General features: G+C 48.0%; 1 protein-coding gene across 1 annotated transcript; it reads right to left on the reverse strand.

Annotated features, from left to right (window-relative positions):
* LOC139281356 (NAD-dependent protein deacetylase sirtuin-3) lies at positions 1 to 26,038 on the reverse strand. Its single transcript, XM_070901510.1, has 9 exons — positions 25,904 to 26,038; positions 21,454 to 21,560; positions 20,006 to 20,181; positions 19,299 to 19,383; positions 10,818 to 10,833; positions 10,181 to 10,342; positions 9,779 to 9,976; positions 2,807 to 2,944; positions 1 to 117 (listed from the first exon to the last, which is right to left on the reverse strand). Exons 1-9 carry the CDS (start codon positions 26,036 to 26,038, stop codon positions 1 to 3), a joined length of 1,134 nt encoding a protein of 377 aa, XP_070757611.1.
* Between the last annotated feature and the right edge of the window lie 864 nt (positions 26,039 to 26,902).

The raw sequence follows: 26,902 nt of genomic DNA on the forward strand, positions 1-26,902 counted from the left end.
TCAGGATCCCATGAAGTCTCTCAGCTTCAGGTCAAGCATAGGCGAGGAAATCTGCTGATTACCATCCTCCGTCAGATGAATCTGCTCCTCCATGTTGAACACCACTTGGAAGAAGCACTGAGGGTAGCAAGGTCATAGAATGTGCTTTGGGTGGGGGACTTCAATCTCTATCACCAAGAGTGGCTCGATAGCACCACCACTGATTGAGCTGACCGAGCCCTGAAGGACATAGCTGCCAGACTGGGCCTGCAACAGATGGTGAGAGAACTAATAGAAACATAGAAAATAGGTGCAGGAGTAGGCCATTCAGCCCTAGCCTGCACCGCCATTCAATGAGTTCATGGCTGAACATGCAACTTCAGTACCCCATTCCTGCTTTCTCGCCATACCCCTTGATCCCCCGAGTAGTAAGGACTTCATCTAACTCCCTTTTGAATATATTTAGTGAATTGGCCTCAACTACTTTCTGTGGTAGAGAATTCCACAGGTTCATCACTCTCTGGGTGAAGAAGTTTCTCCTCATCTCGGTCCTAAATGGCTTACCCCTTATCCTTAGACTGTGACCCCTGGTTCTGGACTTCCCCGACATTGGGAACATTCTTCCTGCATCTAACCTGTCTAAACCCATCAGAATTTTAAACGTTTCTATGAGGTCCCCTCTCATTCTTCTGAACTCCAGTGAATACAAGCCCAGTTGATCCAGTCTTTCTTGATAGGTCAGTCCCACCATCCCTGGAATCAGTCTGGTGAATCTTTGCTGCACTCCCTCAATAGCAAGAATGTCCTTCCTCAAGTTAGGGACCTCAGTAGTAGGTAAAATGATGGAATCAATTATTAAGGATGTCATAGCAGTGCATTTGGAAAATGGTGACATGATAGGTCCAAGTCAGCATGGATTTGTGAAAGGGAAATACGAGGGGAAAACCTACTTGATCTCATCCTCACCAATCCACCTGTCGCAGATGCATCTGTCCATGACCACATTGGTAGAAGTGACCACTGCAGTCATTGTGGAGATGAAGTCCTGTCTTCACACTGAGGACACCCTCCATCGTGTCGTGTGGCACTAGCACTGTGCTAAATGGGATAGATTCAGAACAGATCTAGCAGCTCAAAACTGGGCATCCATGAGGCACTGTGGGCCATCGGCAGCAGCAGAATTATATTCCACCACAATCTAACCTCATGGTCCGGCATGTCCCTCATTCTACCATTACCATCAAGCCAGGGGACCAACCCTGGTTCAACGAGGAGTGTAGAAGGGCATGTCAGGAGCGCAACCAGGCATACCTAAAAATGAGGTGCCAACCTGGGGAAGCTGCAATACAGGACTACGTGCATGCTAAACAGCGGAAGCAGCATGTTTATAGACAGAGCTAAGCGACCCCACAACTAACGGATCAGATCAAAGCTCTGCAGTCCTGCCACATTCAGTCATGAATGGTGGTGGATAATTAAACAACTAACAGGAGGAGGAGGTTCCGTGAATATCCCCATCATCAATGGAGCCCAGCACGTGAGTGCAAAAGACAAGGCTGAAGCGTTTGCAACCATCTTCAGCCAGAAGTACTAAGTAGATGATCCATATTGACCTCCACCCGAGGTTCCCACCATCACAGAAACCAGTCATTAGCCAATTCGATTCACTCCACGTGATAACAAGACTCCACATTATCTGACCTTATTCATTAGAAGGAAAGGAACAGCAGTCGCAAGGGAACACTATCACCTGCAAGTTCCCCTCCAAGTCACACAGCATCCAGACTTGGAAATATAACGACCGTTCCTTCATCATTGCTGGGTCAAAATCCTGGAACTCCCCAGCAACACTGTGGGAGCACCTTCACCACACGAACTGCAATGGTTCCCCATCGCAGAGAGTTGTTGATGCCAGTTCATTGGATATATTCAAGAGGGAGTTAGATATGGCCCTTACGGCTAAAGGGATCAAGGGGTATGGAGAGAAAGCAGGAAAGGGGTACTGAGGTGAATGATCAGCCATGATCTTATTGAATGGTGGTGCAGGCTCGAAGGGCCGAATGGCCTACTCCTGCACCTATTTTCTATGTTTCTAAGGCGGCGACTCACCACCACCTTCTCAAGGGCAATTAGGGATGGGCAATAAATGCTGCCGTTGCCAGCGATGCCCACATCCCAGGAACGAATTGGAAAAAAGTGGTGCGGTGCCCAGAACTGAACAGTTACTCCAGATGGGGTCGAACAGGGCTATAGATTTAATACTACATTTGTGAATATAATTTTATTAAGTTAAAATAGATATATAAGGTGTGCAAAATTATAATGGTAGACTTTTATACTTCTATGAATTTCTACAGTTCACTCATTTCAGACCTAATCCATACAGTTATCTGATGTTAATCAGCTTAGTATCAATCATACTTATTAGAGGTAGGAAATAAATCACAAACAAAATACACATTAAATAGTTTCATATTGATAGTAGACAATGTTGTTTCTAAAGTGCTGAAACCACTGGGAAATAGTGAGGAACAGATGAAGAATTGCATTGAAGAGAGAGCTTGCAGCGGTCTCCAATATATACTGGAAATCAATTCAAGGCACAGTTAGAATACATGGATCCCAACCATCGACTTGCCTAATGAAAGCTGCTTTTGGTAGCGGCCCAAATGATAGTGTTTGAACTTTAATCAGTGTCAGATTCCGAGTGTTCTGATGCAGATGAGTTCTCTTCACACCCTCTCTCAATGCAAAGGTGCTCGGTGCTTTTAATGGGAGAGCTTTTCAATGCATCACAGTTTTGTCCCTGGGTTTTTATACCTAGTACCTTGTTGAATTTTGATGCCACGGACTTGTGGGGATAAGCGGATGGTCCAGTTCCGTGAGGCTGTGCGTTTATTTCAGGGTTGCCTGGAATGATGGATCGTGGGTCAGTGCTGTTCATAAGAGGACAACCGCTTTCACGCTGCAACACAAAGTAAATTAACCAGGCGGTTTATTAAACTGCAACGTGGAGTTTGTAGGCAGAACATAAGAACATCAGAACATAAGAAATAGGAGCAGGAGTAGGCCATAAGGCCCCTCGAGCATGCTCCACCATTTAATACAATCATGGCTGATCCGATCATGGACTCAGGTCCACTTCCCTACCCGCTCCCCATAACCCCTTATTCCCTTATCGGTTAAGAAACTGTCTATTTCAGTCTTAAATTTATTCAATGTCCCAGCTTCCACAGCTTTCCGAGGCAGCGAATTCCACAAATTTACAAGCCTCTGAGAGAAGAAATTCCTCCTCATCTCTGTTTTAAATGGGCAGCCCCTTATTCTAAGATCATGGCCCCTAGTTCTAGTCTCCCCCATCAGTGGAAACATCCTCTCTGCATCCACCTTGTCAAGCCCCCTCATAATCTTAATACGTTTCGATAAGATCACCTCTCATTCTTCTGAATTCCAATGAGTAGAGACCCAACCTACTCAACCTTTCATAAGTCAACCCCCTCATCTCTGGAATCAACCTTCTCTGAACTGCCTCCAGAGCAAGTATATCCTTTCTTAAATATGGAAACCAAAACAGTATGCAGTATTCTAGGTGTGGCCTCATCAATACCCTACATAACTGTAGCGAGACTTCCCTGCTTTTATACTTCATCCCCTTTGCAATAAAAGTCAAGATTCCAGGACCATTCCTGGAAACATAGAAAATAGGTGCAGGTGCAGGAGCAGGCCATTCGGCCCTTCGAGCCTGCACCACCATTCAATATGATCATGGCTGATCATGCAACTTCAGTACCCCATTCCTGCTTTCTCTCCATACCCTTTGATCCCTTTAGCCATAAGGGCCACATCTAACTCCCTTTTGAATATATCTAACGAACTGACCTCAACAATTTTCTGTGGTAGAGAATTCCACAGGTTCACAATTCTCTGAGTGAAGAAGTTTCTCCTCATCTCGGTCCTAAATGGCTTACCCCTTATCCTTAGACTGTGACCCCTGGTTCTGGACTTCCCCAACATCGGGAACATTCTTCCTGCATCTAACCTGTCCAATCCTGTCAGAATTTTATATGTTTCTATGAGATCCCCTCTCATTCTTCTAAATTCCAGTGAATATAAGCCTAGTCGATTCAGTTTTTCTTCATATTTCAATCCTGCCATCCCGGGAATCAGTCTGGTGAACCTTTGCTGCACTCCCTCAATAGCAAGAATGTCCTTCCTCAGATTAGGAGACCAAAACTGAACACAATATTCAAGGTGTGGCCTCACCAAGGCCCTGTACAACTGCAGTAAGACCTCCCTCCTCCTATACTCAAATCCCCTCGCGATGAAGGCCAATATGCCATTTGCCTTCTTCACTGCCTGCTGTACCTGCATGCCAACTTTCAATGACTGATGTACCATGACACCCAGGTCTCGTTGCACATCCCCTTTTCCTAATCTGTCACCATTCAGATAATATTCTGCCTCTCTGTTTTTGCCACCAAAGTGGATAACCTCACATTTATCTACATTATACTGCATCTGCCATGCATTTGTTCACTCACCTAACTTGTCCAAGTCCCCCTGCAGCCTCCTAGCAGCCTCCTCACAGCTCACACTGCCGCCCAGCTTAGTGTCGTCAGCAAATTTGGAGATATTACATTCAATTCCTTTGTTTAAAAGGCATTAATCTCACCACAGAGTTCTTAAAATATGAGGGAAAAATGCAAATACTGTCCGACAGGAGACACAAACAGCTGGTCAATCAACATCTGTCTAACCTGCATTGGCTTCCAGACCGGCAACACCTTGATTAAAAATTCTCAAACCTTGTCCCTCCCTATCTCTGTAACCTCCTCCAGTCCCACAACCTTCCGAGATCTTTGCGCTCCTCCAATTCTGGCCTCTTGCGCATCCCCAATTTTAATCGCTTCACCATTGGTGGCCGTGACTTCAGCTGCCTGGGCCCCAAGCTCTGGAATTCCCTCCCTAAACCGCTCTGCCTTTCCTCCTTTAAGACGCTCCTTAAAACCTACCTCTTTGACCTGTCCTAATATCTCCTTATGTGGCTCGGTATCGAATCTTGCCTCTGTGAAGCACCTTTGGACATTTTACCATATTACTAGTGCTGTTTAAAGGCAAGTTATTGTTATTGAGAGATAAGACAGGTAATGATGCTTTGGGTTTGTAACCCTTCAGACCCATAATCCAAATCAAGTGGTGGCCAATGGCACGGCAACAAGAATGTTAAAGTCCCAGAGCCATGAATAAAGGAGGTAGATGTTTAGAAATATAGGGTTGTATTTTGGCATGTACTTGAAGAGGCCTAATTTGCAGGGTTATAGGGAAAAAGCTGGGGCTTGGGACTAAATTGGACAGCTCTTTCAAAGAGTTGACACAGGCGCGATGGATTGAATGGCCTCCTCCTGTGCTGCAAGATTTTATTCTATGACTTTGTATTGGCGAGTTCCTGCGGTGTGTACCATCTCCAAGATGCACAGCAGCAACTCGCCAAGGATTCTTCAACAGCACCTCCCAAACCCACAACCTCTACCACCTAGAAAGACAAGGGCAACAGGCTCATGGGAACGCCGCTATCACCAAGTTCCCCTCCAAGTCACACACCATCCTGACTTGGAAATATTTCACCATTCCTTCATCGTCGTTGGGTCAGAATCCTGGAACTCCCTCCCTAACAGCATTGTGGGAGCACCTTCACCACACGGACTGCAGCGGTTCAAGGTGGCGGCTCACCACCACCTTCTCAAGGACATTTAGGGATGGGCAATAAATGCCGGCCTTGCCAGCATCGCCCACATCCTGTGAATGAATTTTTAAAAAGCAACAGGAAGCTTATTGGTGCTCTGCACTAAGGGTTGCACAGCTTTTACTGGTTAGACTCCAGGAGAAGCCCTGTGCACATTTGGGACACCAAACTTTTCTATGCCAAGCTACATCTTATACTGGGCTTGGGTGAGTGGGAGTATAATGAGAGAGAAGAGAATGTGCATTTTGTACCAAGCAAGCAGGAAGTCTGCTTGCCCAGGTTTCTTAGCTTGGTGACTTCATGGGCAGAGGTTGTCACAGCAGGCAGGATATTTACAAAAATAAATACAAGGTTATGGGAAAAGGACAGGGGAATGGGACTAAGTGGTGAGTTCCTCAGCACAAGGGCAATTGGAGCATCACACTGTGCTGGAAGAGCTCTCCATTTAGTCCCAATCCCTTACCCTGTTCAGCCGAAGTGGAGAGCTGGGGCGAGTGGTGTGGGGACTGGCCTCCTCCTGTGCTCTGTGTGGAGGGTTCACCCGGGTCACTGCAGTTACTTCGTGCTGCTTCCGCACCCAAGATGGAAAGCTAAAAACGTGCCAGTGTCTCCAAAGCACCCTCTGTGTCACAGGATAGAGAGACCAACATGGACCTCATCTGGGAACAGGAGAATGTGACAGAGAAAAATCCACAAAAGGAGCGTGAAGGAAACGGAAATAAAAATAAATGAAGTTGAAAGTGGCAGGGCAGGTTGAGAAAGTGGTTAAAAAAAGCATACGGGATCCTGGGCTTCATAAATAGAGGCATTGAATACAAAAGCAAGGAAATTATGATGAACCTGTATACTGGTTAGCAAGACCATAAAAAAAGCAAACCAAGCACTAGGGTTTATTTCTAGAGGGATAGAATTGAAAAGTAGGGAAGTTATGCTAGAACATAAGAACATAAGAAATAGGAGCAGGAGTAGGCCATTTGGTCCCTCGAGCCTGCTCCGCCATTTAATAAGATCATGGTTGATCTGATCTTGGGCTCAGCTCCACTTCCCTGCCCGCTCCCCATAACCCTTCATTCTCTTATCATTCAAAAATCTGTGTATTACCACCTTAAATATATTCCATGACCCAGCCTCCACAGCACTCTGGGGTCGAGAATTCCACAGATTTACAACCCTCAGAGAAGAAATTTCTCCTCATCTCAGTTCTAAATGGGCAACCCCTTATTCTTAAACTACACCCCCTAGTTCTAGATTTCTCCATGAGTGGAAACATCCTCTCTGCATCTACCTTGATGAGCACCCTCAGTATCTTATATGTTTCAATAAGATCACCTCTCATTCTTCTAGACTCCAATGAGTATAGGCCCAACCTGCTCAACCTTTCTTCATAAGTCATCTCAGGAATCAACCTAGTGAACCTTCTCTGAACTGCCTCCAACGCAAGTATATCCTTCCGTAAATAAGGAGACCAAAACTGCACGCAGTACTCTCGGTGTGGTCTCACCAATACCCTGTACAGCTGAAGCAGGACTTCTCTGCTTTTATATTCCATCCCCTTGCAATAAAGGCCAACACTCCATTTGCCTTCCTGATTATTTGCTGTACCTGCATACTAACTTTTTGTGTTTCATGCACAAGGATTCCCAGGTCCCTCTACTGCAGCACTTTGCAATTTTTCTCCATTTAAATTATAATTTGCTTTTTTATTTTTCCTGCCAAAGTGAATAACCTCGCATTTTCCCACATTATACTCCATCTGCCAAATATTTGCCCACTCACTTAGCCTGTCTATATCCCTTTGCAGATTTTTTGTATCCACCTCACAACTTGCTTTCCCACCCATCTTTGTATCACCAGCAAACTTGGCTACATTACACTCGGTCCCTTCATCCAAGTCATTAATGTAGATCATAAATAGTTGTGGCCCCAGCACCGATCCCTGTGGCACCCCAGTAGTTACTGTTTGCCAACCGGAAAATGACCCGTTTTCTGTTAGTTAGCCAATTCTCTATCCATGCTAATATATTACCCCCAACCCCGTGAGCTCTTATTTTGCACAGTATTCTTCTATGTGGCACCTTATCGAATGCTAAACCTGTATCGAACCTTGGTTAGACCACTCTTACTCCGTACTGTTCTGGTCGGCATATTATAAAAAGTATATAGAGGCACTGGAGAGGGTGCAGAGAGATTTACAAGGATGTTTCCAAAAATGCAAGGGAAACAAATCAGGAAAGGATGAACAGGCTGGGTCTCTTTTCTCTGGAAAAAGGCTGAGGGGTGACCTAATAGAGGTCTTTAAAATTATGAAAGGTTTTGATAAAGTGGATACCGAGAGAATGTTTCCACTTTAGGGAAGAGCATAACTAGAGGCCATCAATATAAGATAGTCACCAAGAAATCCAATCGGGAATTCAGAAGAAACTTCTTTACCTAAAGAGTGGTGAGGATATGGAACTTGCTATCACAGGGAGTGGTTGAATCGAATAGTATCGATGCAGTTAAGGGGAGGCTAGACAAGCATATAAGGGAGAAGGGAATAGAGGGTTAAGCTGATAGATTTAGGTGAGGAAAGACAGGAGGAGGCTCGAGTGGACCATAAACACTGGCATGGACTGGTTGGGCCGAATGAGCCGTGTATCCGATATACTCCTTGGAGCAGAGAAGGTTGAGAGGAGATTTGATCGAGGTGTTCAAAATCATGAGGGGTCTGGACAGAGTAGATAGAGAGAGAAGCTGTTCCCGTTGACGGAAGGGTCAAGAACCAGAGGACACAGATTTAAGGTGATTGGCAGAAGAACCAAAGGCGACATGAGGAAAAACTTTTTTTACGCAGCGAGTGGTTAGGATCTGGAATGCACGGCCCGAGAGGGTGGTGGAGGCAGACTCAATTGAGGCTTTCAAAAGGGAATTGGATAAGTACCTGAAGGAAAAAAATTTCAGGGCTTTGGGGAAAGGGCGGGGGAGTGGGACTGGCTGAGGTGCTGTTGCAGAGAGCCGGCATGGGCTCGACGGGCCGAATGGCTTCTTTCTGTGCTGCAACCATTCTATGATTCTATTCTAAGTTGGTCACTTTCTTTCTGGAAATATTTAGCACATTGAAGGTTAAACTGATGGAACGGCTGCATTTGATGTGATAATAGGTCAGAGACACAGGGGTGGAATGGGGAGCAAAGTGGAGAGAAAGATTTGAGACATTGAAACATGCTTAAAGTTGAGGCTATTGTTTGTTTTCCATATAAACAAATCATTAAAATGGAAAATGTCAAACCAGTGCTATAAATTAGCAAAGTTATCCAGAAACACAGAAGTTGCATGAAACACAAAAGGTTAGTATGCATGTACAGCAAGTGATCAGGAAGGCCAATGGTATCTTGGCCTTTATTGCAAAGGGGATGGAGTATAAAAGCAGGGAAGTCTTGCTACAGCTATATAAGGTATTGGTGAGGCCACACCTGGAATACTGCGTGCAGTTTTGGTTTCCATATTTACGAAAGGATATACTTGCTTTGGAGGCAGTTCAGAAAAGGTTCACTAGGTTGATTCTGGGGAAGAGGGGGGTTGACTTATGAGGAAAGGTTGAGTAGGTTGGGCCTCTACTCATTGGAATTCAGAAGAATGAGAGGTGATCTTATCGAAACGTATAAGCTGATGAGCGGGCTTGGCAAAGTGGATGCAGGGAGGATGTTTCCACTGATGGGGAGACTAGAACTAGACATGATCTTAGAATAAGGGACCACCCATTTAAAACAGAGATGAGGAGGAATTTCTTCTCTCAGAGGGTTGTAAATTTGTGAAATTCGATGCCTCGGAGAGCTGTGGAAGCTGGGACACTGAATAAATTTAAGACAGAAATAGACAGTTTCTTAAACGCTAAGGGGATAAGGGGTTATGGGGAGCAGGCGGAGAAGTGGAGCTGAGTCCATGATCAGATCAGCCATGATCGTATTGAATGGCGGAGCAGGGTCGAAGGGCCGTATGGCCTACTCCTGCTCCTATTTCTTATGTTCTTAAATGAAATTCACCAGACTTTTCTCCAAATACTTTGCGCGCCTGTACCTTGATGAGTTGCTCCAGGTCACTCTCCCAGCCCAGCAGCTTCACCAAGACCTGCACACTCCCACTCAGATCACCCAATCTTCTCAGCTCCGTGGGCTTCAAATGCGTTTGTTTGAAGGGACCGACAGGATCCCGGTTCAGGAGCAGGCGAGGGACACGGGGACGCACACAATTCACGATGCTCGCAAAGGGTTCTATCTACACCCAGGATGATAATGCGGTCATTACCAAAAACAGAATAGATGGAACAAATCAGACTCAGTCTAGATAGAGCGGGAGTGATGGGCCGAGTGGCCTTTTCCCATTCTGGGAACACCATTTGGTGCAGACATCAGACACACTCCCTCTGGTTATTGCAAGAAATTAAAGAACTGAAAAGTACAACACAACCAGTTCCCTCACCTCCAGCGATGTCCCCATGACAATCAGGAAGTCGCTCCGTTTAAAATCCTCTCTGTAGTAGTCAAAGTTCTTAGGGAGACGTTCACCAAAAAAGACAATGTCCGGCTTCACGATTCCCGAACACGTTTCACATCTTGGAATTTCATCATTTAGAATTGCAACCTGAAGAGTAAAAGTTGCAGGACCTCAGGTCAATGAACAAATTCACAAAAGACTCTCACACATATCTGCAGATATTAAACTAAGTCTAATGGCATTGTCCAACATTACAACAGTGACTACACTTCAAAAAATGTATTTCATTGACTAAAGCGCTTTGGGTCGTGAAAGGTGTTATAGAAATGCAAGTCTTTCTTTTATTGTTTCATAGTAGCATAGAAAGTTACATCATGGATGGAGGCCACTCGGCCCATCATGTCAGTGCCGGCCAACAAAGAGCTATCCAGCCTAATCCCACTTTCCAGCTCTCGGTCCGTAGCCTGTAGGTTACGGCACGTCAAGTGCACATCGAAGTACTTTTAAATGTGGTGAGGGTTTCTGCTTCTACCACCTTTTCAGGCAGTGAGTTCCAGACCCCAACCTCCCTCTGGGTGAAATAATTTCTCCTCAAATCCCCTCTAAACCGTCTACCAATTACTTTAAATTGATGCCCCCTAGTTGTTGATCCCTCAGCTAAGGGAAAATAGGTCCTTCCTATCCACTCTATCTAGGCCCCTCATTATTCTATACACCTCAATAAGGTCTCCCCTCAGCCTCCTCTGTTCCAAAGAAAACAGCCCTAGCCTATTCAATTTTCATCGTAGCTAAAATTCTCCAATCCAGGCAACATCCTCGTAAATCTCCTCTGTACCTTCTCTCAGGCAATCACATCTTTCCTGTAATGTGGTGACCAGAACTGCATGCAGTACTCCAGCTGTGGCCCAACTAGTGTTTTATACAGTTCAAGCATAACCTCCCTGCTCTTGTATTCTATGCCTCGGCCATAACCACCTTATCTACTTGGCCTGCTACCTTCAGGGATCTGTGGACCTGCACTCCAAGATCATAGAAACCATAGAAACATAGAAAATAGGTGCAGGAGCAGGCCATTCGGCCCTTCGAGCCTGCACCGCCATTCAATATGATCATGGCTGATCATTCAACCTCAGTACCCCATTCCTGCTTTCTCTCTATACCCCTTGATCCTTTTGGCCGTAAGGGCCATATCTAACTCCCTTTTGAATATATCTAACAAACTGGCCTCAACAACTTTCTGCGGTAGAGAATTCTACAGGTTTACCACTCTCTGAGTGAAGAAGTTTCTCCTCATCTCGGTCCTAAATAGCTTACCCCTTATTCTTAGACTGTGACCCCTGGTTCTGGAACTCCCCAGCAACGGGAACATTCTTCCTGCCTCTAACCTGTCAAATCCAGTCAGAATTTTATATGTTTCTATGAGATCCCCTCTCATTCTTCTAAACTCCAGTGGATATAAGTCCAGTTGATCCAGTCTCTCCTCACATGTCAGTCCTGCCATCCTGGGAATCAGTCTGGTGAACCTTTGCTGCACTCCCTCAATAGCAAGAACGTCCTTCCTCAGATTAGGAGACCAAACTGTCCACAATATTCAAGGCTCCGTACAGCTGCAGTAAGACCTCCCTGCTCCGATACTCAAATCCTCTCGCTATGAAGACCAACATGCCATTTGCCTCCTTCACCGCCTGCTGTACCTGCATACCAAACTTCAATGACTGATGTATCATGACACCCAGGTCTCGTTGCATCTCCCCTTTTACTAATCTGTCACCATTCAGGTAATAATCTGCCTCTATCAAAACATATAACACGTTACACATACAAGCTGCAGCATCAGACCAGCACCATATTTCCCTTGTACACCCAATGCCCTCCGGCACAAGCTTCTGATTATTAAGGGTTCCTGATTATTGCAGTTTACCAAAACAGTCTGGACTTTAACAGATGGATTTGGAAGCAGAGTCTGGAGATGGAAGGTGGAAACGTTGAACAGCCAGTGAATTGAATTGGAAATATTTGGAGGCTGTGTCTCAGAATCTGCATCAACAAACTGTCTAGGATCACCTGCACATTTCTCCATTGGTTTGAGTCTCCTCCCCACCGCCCGTTTTGGTATCCATAGCATAAGAACATAAGAACATAAGAATTAGGAACAGGAGTAGGCCATCTAGCCTCTCGAGCCTGCTCCGCCATTCAACAAAATCATGGCTGATCTGGCCGTGGACTCAGCTCCACTTACCCACCCGCTCCCCATAACCCTTAATTCCCTTATTAGTTAAAAATCTATCTATCTGTGACTTGAATACATTCAATGAGCTAGCCTCAACTGCTTCCTTGGGCAGAGAATTCCACAGATTCACAACCCTCTGGGAGAAGAAATTCCTTCTCAACTCAGTTTTAAATTGGCTCCCCCGTATTTTGAGGCAGTGCCCCCTAGTTCTAGTCTCCCCGACCAGTGGAAACAACCTTTCTGCCTCTATCTTGTCGATCCCTTTCATTATTTTAAATGTTTCTATAAGATCACCCCTCATCCTTCTGAACTCCAATGAGTAAAGACCCAATCTACTCAATCTATCATCATAAGGAAATCCTCTCATCTTCGGAATCAACCTAGTGAATCGTCTCTGTACCCACTCCAAAGCCAGTATATCCTTCCTTAAGTAAGGCGACCAAAACTGCACGCAGTACTCCAGGTGCGGCCTCACCAATACCCTATACAGTTGCAGAAGGACCTCCCTGCTTTTGTACTCCATCCCTCTCGCAATGAAGGCCAACATTCCATTCGCCTTCCTGATTACCTGCTGCACCTGCAAACTAACTTTTTGGGATTCATGCACAAGGACCCCCAGGTCCCTCTGTACCGCAGCATGTTGTAATTTCTCCCCATTCAAATAGTATTCCCTTTTTTTGTTTTTTTTCCCAAGGTGGATGACCTCACACTTTGACATTGTATTCCATCTGCCAAACCTTAGCCCATTCGCTTAACCTATCTAAATCTCTTTGCAGCCTCTCTGTGTCCTCTACACAACCTGCTTTCCCACTAATCTTTGTGTCATCTGCAAATTTTGTTGCACTACACTCTGTCCCCTCTTCCAGGTCATCTGTGTATATTGTAAACAGTTGTGGCACACCACTAAACACCGATCCCTGTGGCACACCACTAACCACCGATTTCCAACCCGAAAAGGACCCATTTATCCCAACTCTCTGCTTTCTGTTAGCCAGCCAATTCTCTATCCATGCTAATACATTTCCTCTGACTCCGCGTACCTTTATCTTCTGCAGTAACCTTTTGTGTGGCACCTTATCGAATGCCTTTTGAAAATCTAAATACACCACATCCATCGGTACACCTCTATCCACCAAAAATCTTCACTTACTCCATTCTAAGTTAGTTTGGAGTAAGTTTTCACTGACGAAACTTTGAAAACAGGCGTAAGTGGCCGGACACGCCCCCTTTTGAAAAAAAAATTCTGTTCCAAAGTGAAACTGTTCTACCTGACTAGAACTGGAGCAAACTAAATGTGGAGAATTCCGTTCTACACCAGTTGCTCCTAAAAATCAGGAGCAAATCATGTGGAAACTTGGGGCCATAGAAGTTTACAGCACGGAAGGAGGCCATTTCGGCCCATCGTGTCCGCGACGGCCAACAAAAGGCTATTCAGCCTAATCCCACTTTCCAGCTCTTGGTCCGTAGCCCTGCAGGTTACGGCACTTCAAGTGCACATCCAAGTACTTTTTAAATGTGGTGAGGGTTTCTGCCTCTACCACCCTTTTAGGCAGTGAGTTCCAGACCCCCACCACCCTCTGCGTGAAGAAATTTCCCCTCAAATCCCCTCTAAACCTTCTACCAATTATTTTAAATTTATGCCCCCTGGTTGTTGACCCATCTGCTAAGGGAAATAGGCCCTTTCTATTCATTATATCTTGGCCCCTCATAATTTTATACACCTCAATGAGATCTCTCCTCAGCCTCCTCTGTTCCAATGAAAACAAATCCAGCCTATCCAATCTGTCCTCATAGCTTCCTTTCTCCAATCCCAGCAACATCCTCATAAATCTGCTCTGTATCCTCTCCAGTGCAATCACGTCCTTCTTGTAATGCGGTGACCAGAACTGCACGCAGTACTCCAGCTGTGGCCTAACCAGTGTTTTATACAGTTCAAGCATAACCCCCCTGCTCTTGTATTCGATGCCACAGCTAATAAAGGCAAGCATTCCATGTGCTTTCTTAACCACCTTATCTACCTGGCCTGCTGCTTTCAGGGATCTGTGAACATGCACTCCAAGGTCCCTTTGTTCCTCTACACTACAGTATCCTACCATTTAATGTGTATTCCCTTTCCTTGTTAGCTCTCCCCAAATGCATTACCTCACACTTCTATGGATTAAATTCCATTTGCCACTGTTCTGCCCATTTGATATCTTCCTGCAGTCCGCAACTTTCTTTTTCATTTTCAACCACACAGCCGATTTTTGTATCATCTGCAAACTACTTAATCATACCCGCTATATTAAAGTCTAGGTCATTGATGTATATCACAAAGCGCAAGGGACCCAGCACTGAGCCCTGCGGAACCCCGCTGGAAACATCTTTCCAGTCGCAAAAACATCCATCAATCATTACCCTTTGTTTTCTGCCTCAGCCAATTTTGGATCCAACTTGCCACTTTGCCCTGGATCCTATGGGCTTTTACTTTTGTGACTGTCATGTATCTCACACCACTGTATATAACTGTATCTTACCATGCTATACATGACTGAAACTAGAGATGACCTGTAACCACAAGCTTACCTTACCACCAGGGGTGCACTTGCAGGAGACTCTGCATACTTGTTCCACACAGGTATATAAAGGCAGGTCTCAGGCAAGTGTGGCACTCGAGATTGTGAAATAAAGGTGCAGGTCCAGGGTGACCTTGACTTCAGCATGTGCCTCGTGTAAGTCTGTACTGCAGGGTCAGGACTTTACAGTGGCGACGAGTTATGGGATCACAAAATCCACAGAATGGCTACCAACGGCTCAGATGAGAAATACAATGCTGAAGACAATTGGGAGGACTTTACAGAAAGGCTCCAGCAAAGCTTTGTAACCAAAGACTGTTTGGGCGATGATAAGGCAGACAAGAGAAGAGCCCATCTCTTGATCAGCTGTGGCTTGAAAACATACGCCTTAATGAAGGACCTGCTGGCACCCGAGAAACCAGCAAACAAGTCGTTTGAGAAGTTGAGCACACTGGTGAGAGACCATCTGAAGCCAGCGAGCAGCCGACACATGGCCAGACACAGGTTCTACAACTACAGATGCTGTGTGAGCCAGAGCATACCCGACTTTGTGGCGGAACTTCGGAGGCTGGCTAGTTTATGTGAGTTCTCCGATGAACTAAGGAGAGAAGTACTGAGAGACTTTTTTTATTGAAGGAATAGGCCACGCAGGCATATTCCGAAAGCTTATAGAGACCAAGAACTTGACCCTAGAGGCAGCAGCACTGGTTGCACAGACATTCTTGGCAGGAGAAGAAGAAACGAGGTTGATCTACACTGCGGGTACGACAACTAACGAAACATCGGAACAAGGGGTTCACAGCGTGAAACGAGCCGCTACCCCCACACACAGACAAAGGCAGGAGATCAGGCCTTCAACAGCAGGCAGTGGCACCAGAAGCCATCAAGGGCCACATGAACGGCCGTTCACACCTCATCAACCCACAATGCGAGCAATCAACTACAGACTGAGAGAAGCTCAAGAGAGATCAGCCAGACGCAGCTCACCTTCGGAAACAATGGAAGCGGTCTGTGATGGAGATGTGGGGGAAGGCACTCAACAAGGGGGTGTCGATTTCAGCGTGGTGTTTTTCAGAAACTGCAACTATACAGGGCATCTGGCTTGCATGTACAGAAAAACAACAGCTCGGCTGGTATACGAATTGGAAGGGTCGGAAAGCGGACCAGAAGACGGAGGGGACAGTGCCCGGGACGCCAGGGTACAGCGGGTCAACACGATCAATGTCCACTGTTCTTACAACAAGACGCCTCCAATAATGATGAGGGTCCTACTCAACGGGATACCCGTCAACATGGAACTGGACACGGGAGCTAGTCAATCTCTCATGAGCGTCCCAACAATTTGAACAGCTGTGGCCGCACAAAAGCAATAGACCAAAACTCACAAAGATCGACACCAAACTAAGGACCTATACCAAAGAAATCGTCCCAGTCCTTGGCAGCACCATGCTCTCAGTCACACACAAAGGGACGGTGAACCGACTTCCCTTGTGGATTGTCCCCGGAAATCTCCCAGCACTGTTGGGGAGAAGCTGGCTGGCAAAACTAAATTGGAAATGGGATGATGTTCACGCCATGTCATCAGAGGAACGGACCTCCTGCTGAACAGTTCTCAGTCGTTTTGAACATCTCTTTCAGCCAGGTGTGGGCACCTTCAAAGGGGCTAAAGTTAAAATCTACATCACACAGGATGCCAGACTGGTCCATCACAAGGCTAGAGCTGTGCCTTATGTGATGAGGGAAAAGATTGAACACGAACTGGACCGGCTTCTGCGGGAAGGCATTATCTCACCCGTGGAATTTAGCGACTGGGCAAGTCCCATCGTCCCCGCAATGAAGCCTGATGGATCCGTACGAATCTGTGGGGATTACAAGTCTACCATAAACAGAGTCTCCCTACAGGACCAATACCCGCTGCCCAGAGCGGAGGACTTATTTGTCACATTGGCTGGAGGAAAACTTTTCTCAAAACTAGATATCACATCTGCGTATATGACGCAAGAACTGACCGAAGAGTCTAAGCTACTCACCACCATCAACACACATCGAGGACTTTTTATGTACAATCGATGCTCATTCAGCATCAGGTCGGCAACTGCTATATTCCAGCACAACATGGAGAGTCTGCTCAAGTCCATCCCGGAGACGGTTGTGTTTCAAGATGACATACTCATCACAGGCAGGGACACTGACTCCCATCTCCGCAATTTGGAGGAAGTACTAAGTCGATTGGATCGGGTAGGCCTAAGAGTTAAGAAATCCAAGTGTCTGTTTCTCGCGCCCAAGGTTGAACTTTTGGGCAGAAGGATTGCCGCTGATGGAATCCGACCAACAGAATCCAAAACCGAAGCAATTCGTCTGGCACCCAGGCCCCGGAATGTCTCGGAACTGTGCACCTTTCTCGGGCTACTCAATTACTTTGGGAACTTTATGCAGAACTTGAGCACGCTGCTGGAGCCTCTCCACGTACTACTCAGAAAGGGGTGCGATTGGTTTTGGGGGGACGCCCAAGAACGTGCCTTCAATAAGGCACGCAACCTTCTATGTTCCAACAGGGTTTTAGCCTTTTTTGACCCAGGTAAAAAGCTAGTTCTTACATGTGATGCGTCAGCGTACGGGGTTGGGTATGTTTTACAGCATGTCAATGATGTGGGTAAATTACAACCCATTGCTTATGCCTCCAGGTCACTTTCGCGGGCAGAGCGCGGGTACAGTATGGTTGAGAAGGAGGTGCTCGCGTGCGTGTACGGTGTCAAAAAGATGCACCAATACCTTTTCGGGGCCAAGCTCGCGATAGAAACCGACCACAAACCCCTCACGTTCCTGCTATCCGAGTGCAAGGCAATAAACGCCAACGCCTCGGCGCGCATTCAGCGGTGAGCACTCATGCTGGCAGCTTACGACTACACAATAAGGCACAGAACAGGCATAGACAACTGTGCCGACGCGCTTAGCAGGCTACCCCTGGCGACCACGGAAGGGTCCAACGAACAGGACTGTGAGATGGTCATGGCAATCAATGCCTTTGAATCCACAGGTTCGCCCATGACGGCTCGCCAAGTCAGAGCCTGGACAACCAGCGACCCCACGTTATCCTTAGTCAAAAGATGTGTTTTAACTGGTGACTGGGCAGAGGATCGCGATGCCTGCCCCGAGGAGATCAAACCTTTCCATAGGCGCATGCATGAACTATCACTACAGACAGACTGCCTGATGTGGGGCAGCCGAGTAGTTATGCCCTTACGAGGCAGGGAGGGTTTGTCCGGGCGCTCCACCGCGAGCACCCGGGGATTGTCCTTATGAAGGCCATAGCCAGATCCCACGTCTGGTGGCCTGGCATTGACGCAGACTTGGAGCTCTGCATCCGCCGGTGCACCATTTGTGCACAACTCAGTAATGCCCCCAGGGAGGCCCCCCAAGCCCCTGGCCTTGGCCCACCAAGCCGTGGTCGCGGGTGCATGTAGGCTATGCGGGCCCATTCATGGGCAAAATGTTCCTTGTAGTCGTCGATGCATTTTCAAAGTGGATCGAGCACCACCTCCACCACTGTGGAGAGCCTTAGAACCATGTTTGCAACGCACGGAATTCCTGACATATTGGTCAGTGATAATGGTCCATGCTTCACTAGCGCAGAATTTCAAGATTTTATAGTTGACCACGGCATAAATCACATTAAGACGGCACCGTTCAAGCCGGCCTCCAATGGCCAGGTGGAGCGAGCAGTGCAAATCGTTAAACAAGGCATGCTAAAAATCCAAGCTCCCACGCTGCAGAGCCAACTGTCGCGACTGCTGCTGGCATACAGATCTCGTCCGCATTCATTGACTGGGGTTCCCCCTGCGCAACTATTGATGAAACGGACCTTAAAGACTAGGCTCTCATTAATCCTCCCAGACATGCATGAATTGTTGAGGCAAAGCGCCGGAAGCTAACTGAGTACCATGACTGAAATTCAAGGGGGAGGTGGAATGAGATAGGGGACAAAGTGTTTGTGCTAAACTATGTCAGGGGTCCCAAATGGCTTGCAGGGACAGTAACAGGCAAGGAAGGAAACAGGCTACTGGTTGTACAAATGGACAATGGCCAAACCTGCCGGAGGCATGTAGACCAAGTAAAAAGTAGATTCACCAACAACACTGCAGAACCAGAGGCAGACGACAATGCGATTAAAAAAAGCCAATTCGAATTCTGCGCTGCAAACCCAGCGTGGGGCAGATTCGGCCTCTGTGGCTCTATAAAGGGCACAAGTTGGTGGTTTCTGGGGTACAAAGTTACCCGTCTCCTACTATTCTGCTCTTTTATCATTGCTTTTTCTGACAGATGTGGCGAGTTGCACAAGGAACATGACGCAGTTCGAACTGTCCCATGAGCCTCCACCAGTTTCTCTGCAGGAATCCCGGCTGCTGTAAAGAAACATCGGCACATTAGCTGCTGGCAGTGCCAAACGGGACAGACAGGAAATTGCTTTACAAACGCCGGTATAATTTATATCAAATTCCTCCTCCCGCCATCGCACCGTTATCACAAACTCATCCTCACTATCATGGTCACCTTGGAGCCAATGAGAAGGAACGTCGAAGGTTCGAACAATGACCCCGACAATGGAACGCTGCATTGACCGAGCCTCCAGCATGGATCATTCGAGCAGAGAGCGAGAGCCAGGCCAGAGGTGATGGTGCGACTAAACTGGGACAGGAAACAAAACTCATTCTAAGGTCCTCAGGTTGCGTTTGGTGCTACCCTTTCCTTTCGATGGTCCTTGAACAGAAGTCAGCAGAAGGCATGCTCTTAAATATAATCATCCAGTTAGAAATCGTAATTTTAAAATATATATTTTCACTGGTACCCAGAGATAAAACTGACAACTGGAGGTCTAGCGGAATTTGCTCATGCAATGGGAACAGGCAAGAAGATCGCCTGCGTTTAGCTGTGTCAGTCCAGGGCGGAACGAGCAATGAGCCGAGTCGGTGACTCGCACGGACACAGGTTACTAGTCTCTCTGCGAAGAATGGAAAAGCACCCTACCCCGCTCCAGACCGTCAATGTTCTGCGTGTACAATCGCAGCAAAAGCCCCCGCTCGTGCAGCAGTCGCAGGAAGTAGTGCATGGAGTTCGGCCTGTAGTTCCCAGGGTACCGACTCTTCGCCAGGCAGAAGAATGGCTTTGGATTCCAGCTGAAGTAATCGCTGTCGAAGAGGGTGAGACGGGGGGGGGGAGGGAGAGGGCGAGACAGCGGGGGGGGGAGAGAGACAGAGGGGACAGAGAGAGAGAGAGAGACAGAGGGGGGGGAGAAAGAGAGAGAGAGACAGAGGGGGGAGAGACAGAGGGGAGAGAGAGAGAGACAGAGGGGGGAGAGAGAGACAGAGGGGAGGGAGAGAGAGAGACAGAAACATAGAAACATAGAAAAATAGGTGCAGGAGTAGGCCATTCGGCCCTTCTAGCCTGCACCGCCATTCAATGAGTTCATGGCTGAACATGCAACTTCAGTACCCCCTTCCTACTTTCTCACCATACCCCTTGATCCCCCTAGTAGTAAGGACTTCATCTAATTCCCTTTTGAATATATTTAGTGAATTGGCCTCAACAACTTTCTGTGGTAGAGAATTCCACAGGTTCACCACTCTCTGGGTGAAGAAGTTTCTCCTCATCTCGGTCCTAAATGGCTTACCCCTTATCCTTAGACTGTGACCCCTGGTTCTGGACTTCCCCAACGTTGGGAACATTCTTCCTGCATCTAACCTGTCTAAACCTGTCAGAATTCTAAACATTTCTATGAGGTCCCCTCTCATTCTTCTGAACTCCAGTGAATACTGGGAGAGGGAGAGAGAGAGAGAGAGAGAGAGGCGGGGTGGGGGGGAGAGAGACAGAGGGGGGAGAGGGAGAGAGAGAGAGACAGAGGGGGAGAGAGAGAGACAGAGGGGGGAGAGAGAGAGAGAGAGACAGAGGGGAGAGAGAGAGAGAGAGAGACAGAGACAGAGGGGAGAGAGAGAGAGAGAGAGACAGAGGGGAGAGAGAGAGACAAAGGGGGGAGAGAGAGACAGAGGGGAGAGAGAGAGAGAGAGAGACAGAGTGGGGGGGGGAGAGAGACAGAGGGGGGGGGTGGAGAGAGACACACACAGAGGGGAGTGAGAGAGAGACAGAGGGGAGAGAGAGACAGACTGAGGGGGGAGAGAGAGAGACAGAGGGGGGAGAGACTTCAGTGATATCCAAATGTTAGTTTTTTTGGAGGGGGAGAAACGAGTTTGGCGTCAACAGTAATTTACGAGGTAGGTTGGTAGTCTCTCCCTCACCCCCTCTCTTGCCCTCCCCCTCCGCCCTCCACCCCTCTCCCAGCCTCCCTACGAAGGGCCTCCATAACGCCACCATGGATGTGGGGATCCGTGGCTGCACCATCGCGGGATGAACGCTGTGAATTATACAACGGAAGGCCGGACCGGTAAGCTGGCTGTGCAACAAAGACCTGCGGCGCACACCTTCCCTTTGCTTTTTGCTCTGCGAGCGGAGTGCGGACCAGCCTGCGGCCCGTGAATTTGGCGCTGGCATCGCCCACGGCGGCGTCACTGGAGCTGCCTAATTCCTGCTGTGGGGCGAAAACGGATCGCAGCGCACGGTGAGGACGCCATCATTGCCTGCACATGGATGGTGAGCTACCAGCCGGAGCGGGTCACTGTCGGTTTTGCGCCTCTGCTCACTCCCACGCAATGTCGTGGGAGCTGGTAGCACCCCCCTGCCCCAGGCGAGACATCATTTGCACCCAATTAAACAGGAGACGCAAATGTTGCGAATTTCTCCCCCGAGTGCTCTGCCCAATAAACAGTCTACTTGTAAAGTCCTGTCCCTGCAGTACAGACTCACACGAGGCACATGTTGAAGTCAAGGTCACTCAGGACCTGCACCTTTATTGCACAGCTCTCGAATGCCACACTTGCCTGAGACCTGTCCTTCTATACCTGTCTGGGACTGGTATCCAGTGTCTCCTGCAAGTGGACCCCTGGTGGTAAGATAAGCTTGTGGTTACAGGTCATCTCTAGTTACAGTCATGTATAGCATGGTAAGATACAGTTATGTACAGTAGTGTGAGATACATGACATCACCCTCCCCAAGGTCTTATTGTCTTTATAGGTTCAGTCTCTCAGGTGATCTACGCTCTCGTGTGGAGCGTCTTAGTTGTGGTTCAGTTGTTTGCCTTGGTGCCTGTTTTTCTTTCGGTGTGATTGCTGGCATCTCGCCTGGGCTGTCTGTTTCGTTCAGTATGATTGTTGGTGTCTCGCCTGGGCTGACTGTTGGGATTGCGCTTTCCTCAGGTTGTTCCCTCTGTCTGTCCACCAGGTGTGGTGTGAGTTCCACAGTGTAGTCTGCTTCTGGTTCAGCAGTGTTGTTGGTAAATCTACTTTTGACTTGGCCTACATGCCTCCGGCAGGTTTGGCCATTGTCCATTTATATCACCAGCAACCTGTTTCCTTCCTTGCCTGTTACTGTCCCTGCAAGCCATTTGGGACCCCTGCCATAGTTTAGCACAAACACTTTGTCCCCTATCTCATTCCACCTCCCCCTCGAATTTCGGTCATGGTGCTCAGTTAGCTTACGGCGCTTTGCCTCAACGATTTCATGCATGTCTGGGAGGATTAATGAGAGCCTTGTCTTTAAGGTCCGTTACATCAACAGTTGCACGGGGGGAACTCCAGTCAACGAATGCGGACGAGATCTGTATGCCAGCAGCAGCGTGGGACCTTGGATTTTGAGCATGCGTTGTTTAATGATCTGCACTGCTCGCTCCGCCTGGCCATTGGAGGCCGGCTTGAACGGTGCCGTCCTAACGTGATTTATGCCGTGGTCACTCATGAAATCTTGTAATTCTGCGCTGGTGAAGCACGGACCATTGTCACTGACCAATATGTCAGGAATGCCGTGCGTTGCGAACATGGATCTAAGACTCTCCACAGTGGTGGAGGTGGTGCTCGAGCTTAAAATGGTGCATTCGATCCACTTTGAAAATGCATCTACAACTACGAGGAACATTTTGCCCATGAATGGGCCCGCGTAGTCTACGTGCATCCGAGACCACGGTTTGGTGGGCCAGGGGCTCAGAGGAGTCTCCCTGGGGGCATTACTGAGTTGGGCACAAATGGTGCACCGTCGGATGCAGAGCTCCAAGTCCGTGTCAATGCCAGGCCACCAGACGTGGGATCTGGCTATGGCCTTCATGAGAACGATCCCCGGGTGCTCTGACTACTTGGCTGCCCCACATCAGGCAGTCTGCTTGTAGTGACAGCTCATGCATGCGCCTATGGAAAGGTTTGATCTCCTTGGGGCAGGCATGCGAGCCTCTGCCCAGTCACCAGTTAAGACACATCTTTTTACTAAGGATAACGTGGGGTCGCTGGTTGTCCAGGCTCTGATTTGGCGAGCCGTCATGACCAAACCTGTGGACTCAAAGGCATTTATTGCCATGACTATCTCACAGTCCTGTTCGTCAGACCCTTCTGTGGTTGCCAGGAGTAGCCAGCTAAGCGCGTCGGCACAGTTGTCTGTGCCTGGTCTGTGCCTTATGGTGTAATCGTAAGAGGCCAGCATAAGTGCCCACCATTGAATGCGCGCCGAGATGTTGCCGTTTATTGCCTTGCTCTCGGACAGTAGGGACGTGAGGGGCTTGTGGTCGGTTTCTAACACGAACTTGGCCCCGAAAAGGTATTGGTGCATCTTTTTGACACCGTACACGCACGCGAGCGCCTCCTTCTCCACCATTCCGTACCCGCGCTCCACCCGCGAAAGTGACCTGGAGGCATAAGTTATAGGTTGTAATTTACCCACACTATTGACATGTTGTAAAACGCACCCGTACGCTGACGCATCACATGTAAGAACTAGCTTTTTACCTGGATCAAAGAAAGCCAAAACACTGTTGGAACACAGAAGGTCGCGTGCCTTATTGAAGGCACGTTCCTGGGCGTCCCCCCAAAAACAATCGCACCCCTTTCTGAGTAGCACATGGAGAGGCTCCAGCAGCGTGCTTAAGTTCTGCATAAAGTTCCCAAAGTAATTGAGCAGCCCGAGAAAGGCGCACAGTTCTGAGACATTCCGGGGCCTGGGTGCCAGGCGAATTGCTTCTGTTTTGGACTCTGTTGGGCGGATTCCATCAGCGGCAATCCTTCTGCCCAAAAATTCAACCTCGGGGGCGAGAAACAGGCATTTGGATTTCTTAACTCTTAGGCCTACCCGATCCAACCGCTTTAGTACTTCCTCCAAATTACGGAGATGGGAGTCGGTGTCCCTGCCCGTGATAAGTATGTCATCTTGAAAAACAACCGTCCTCGGGATGGACTTGAGCAGACTCTCCATGTTGCGCTGGAATATAGCAGCCGCCGACCTGATGCTGAATGGGCATCGATTGTACATGAAAAGGCCTCGATGTGTGTTGATGGTGGTGAGTAGCTTGGATTCCTCGGTCAATTCTTGCGTCATATACGCAGATGTGAGGTCTAGTTTTGAGAAAAGTTTACCTCCAGCCAATGTGGCAAATAAGTCCTCCGCTCTGGGCAGCGGGTATTGGTCCTGTAGGGAGACTCTGTTTATGGTAGATTTGTAGTCCCCACAGATTCATACGGATCCATCATGCTTCATGATTGGGACGATGGGACTTGCCCAGTCGCTAAATTCCACGGGTGAGATAATGCCTTCCCGCAGAAGCCTGTCCAGTTCATGTTCAATCTTTTCCCTCATCACATAGGGTACAGCTCTGGCCTTGTGATGGACCGGTCTGGCATCCTGTGTGATGTAGATTTTGACTTTAGCCCCTTTGAAGGTGCCCACACCTGGCTGAAAGAGATGTTCAAATCGAATTAGAACTGTTGAGCAGGAGGTCCGTTTCTCTGACGACATGGCGTGAACATCATCCCATTTCCAGTTTAGTTTTGCCAGCCAGCTTCTCCCCAGCAGTGCTGGGAGATCTCCGGGGACAATCCACAGGGGAAGTCGGTTCACTGTCCCTTTGTGTGTAACTGAGAGCATGGCACTGCCAAGGACTCGGACGATTTCTTTGGTCTAGGTCCTTAGTTTGGTGTCGACCTATGTAAGCTTTGGTCTGTCTCTTTTGTGCGGCCACAGCTGTTCAAATTGTTGAGCGCTCATGAGAGATTGACTCGCTCCCGTATCCAGCTCCATGTTGACGGGTATCCTGTTGAGTAAGATACTCATCATTATTCGAGGCGTCTTGTTGTAAGAGCAGTGGCCATTGATCGTGTTGACCCGCTGTACCTCGGTGTCCCAGGTACTGTCCGCACCGTCTTCTGGTCCGCTTTCCGACCCTTCCGATTCGTATACCAGCCGAGCTGCCGTTTTTCTGCACATGCGGACCAGATGCCCTGTATAGTCGCAGTTTCCGCAAACAGCTTACTGAAATCGATACCCTCTTGATGAGTGCCTTCCCCCACTCCAACACAGACCTCTTCCATTGTTTCCAAAGGATGAGCTGTGTCTGGCTGATCTTTCTTGAGCTTCTCTCAGTTTATAGTTGATTGCGCGCATTGTGGGTTGATGAGGTGTGAACGGCCGTTCATGTGGCCCTTGATGGCTTCTGGTGCCACTGCCTGCTGTTGAGGGCCTGCTCTCCTGCCTTTGTCTGTGTGTGGGGGTAGCGGCTTGTTTCACGCTGTGAACCCCTTGTTCCGATGTTTCGTTAGTTGTCGTACCCCGCAGTGTAGATCAACCTCGTTTCTTCTTCTCCTGCCAAGAATGTCTGTGCGACCAGTGCTGCTGCCTCTAGGGTCAAGTTCTTTGTCTATGAGCTTTCGGAATATGCCTGCATGGCCTATTCCCTCAACAAAAAAGTCTCTCAGTACTTCTCTCCTTAGTTCATCGGAGAACTCACATAAGCTAGCCAACCTCCGAAGTTCTGCCACGAAGTCGGGTATGCTCTGGCCCACACAGCGTCTGTAGTTGTAGAACCTGTGTCTGGCCATGTGTAGGCTGCTCGCTGGCTTTGGGTGTTCTCTTGCCAGTGTGCTCAACTCTTCAAATGACTTGCTTGCTGGTTTCTCGGGTGCCAGCAGGTCCTTCATTAAGGCATATGTTTTCGAGCCACAGCTGGTCAAGAGATGGGCTCTTCTCTTGTCCGCCTTGTCGTCGCCTAACCAGTCTTTGGTTACGAAGCTTTGCTGGAGCCTTTCTATAAAGTCCTTCCAATTATCTCCAGCATTATATTTTTCATCTGAGCCGTTGGTCGCCATTCTGTGGATTCTGTAATCCCGTAACTCATCGCCATTGTAAAGTCCTGTCCCTGCAGTACAGACTTACACGAGGCACATGTTGAAGTCAAGGTCACTCAGGACCTGCACCTTTATTACACAGCTCTCGAATGCCACACTTGCCTGAGACCTGTCCTTATATACCTGTCTGGGACAGGTATCCAGTGTCTCCTGTAAGTGCACCCCTGGTGGTAAGGTAAGCTTGTGGTTATAGGTCATCTCTAGTTACAGTCATGTATAGCATGGTAAGATACAGTTATGTAAAGTAGTATGAGATACATGACACTACTGAAAAAGAATGTCAGTCCCCTACCCTTCCCCAATTACACCTTTACCTGCTAGCTGTGGCTCAGTGGGTAGCACTCTCGCCTCTGGGTCAGAAGGTTCTGGGTTCAAGCTCCACTCCAGAGACTGGAGCACATAAATCTAGGCTGCTACTCCAGTGCAGTACTGAGGGATATATAAGAACATAAGAACATAAGAATTAGGAACAGGAGTAGGCCATCTAGCCCCTCGAGCCTGCTCTGCCATTCAACAAGATCATGGCTGATCTGGCCGTGGACTCAGCTCCACTTACCCGCCCGCTCCCCATAACCCTTAATTCCGTTATTGGTTAAAAATCTATCTAGCTGTGACTTGAATACATTCAATGAGCTAGCCTCAACTGCTTCCTTGGGC

Source organism: Pristiophorus japonicus, chromosome 15 (assembly GCF_044704955.1).
Source record: "Pristiophorus japonicus isolate sPriJap1 chromosome 15, sPriJap1.hap1, whole genome shotgun sequence".
NCBI lineage: Eukaryota > Metazoa > Chordata > Chondrichthyes > Pristiophoridae > Pristiophorus > Pristiophorus japonicus.

What these genes read in the sequence shown, in the direction of transcription:
- LOC139281356 (XM_070901510.1), bottom strand. Translation starts at nt 26,038, where the DNA reads ATGAAGGACCTGCTGGCACCCGAGAAACCAGCAAGCAAGTCATTTGAA. An exon ending in TCTACAACTACAGACGCTGT is followed by an intron (nt 21,561 to 25,903) that starts GTGGGCCAGAGC and finishes TTCGCCCCACAG; the next exon opens with CAGGAATTAGGCAGCTCCAG. An exon ending in GAGCAAAAAGCAAAGGGAAG is followed by an intron (nt 20,182 to 21,453) that starts GTGTGCGCCGCA and finishes CCCCCCCCGTCT; the next exon opens with CACCCTCTTCGACAGCGATT.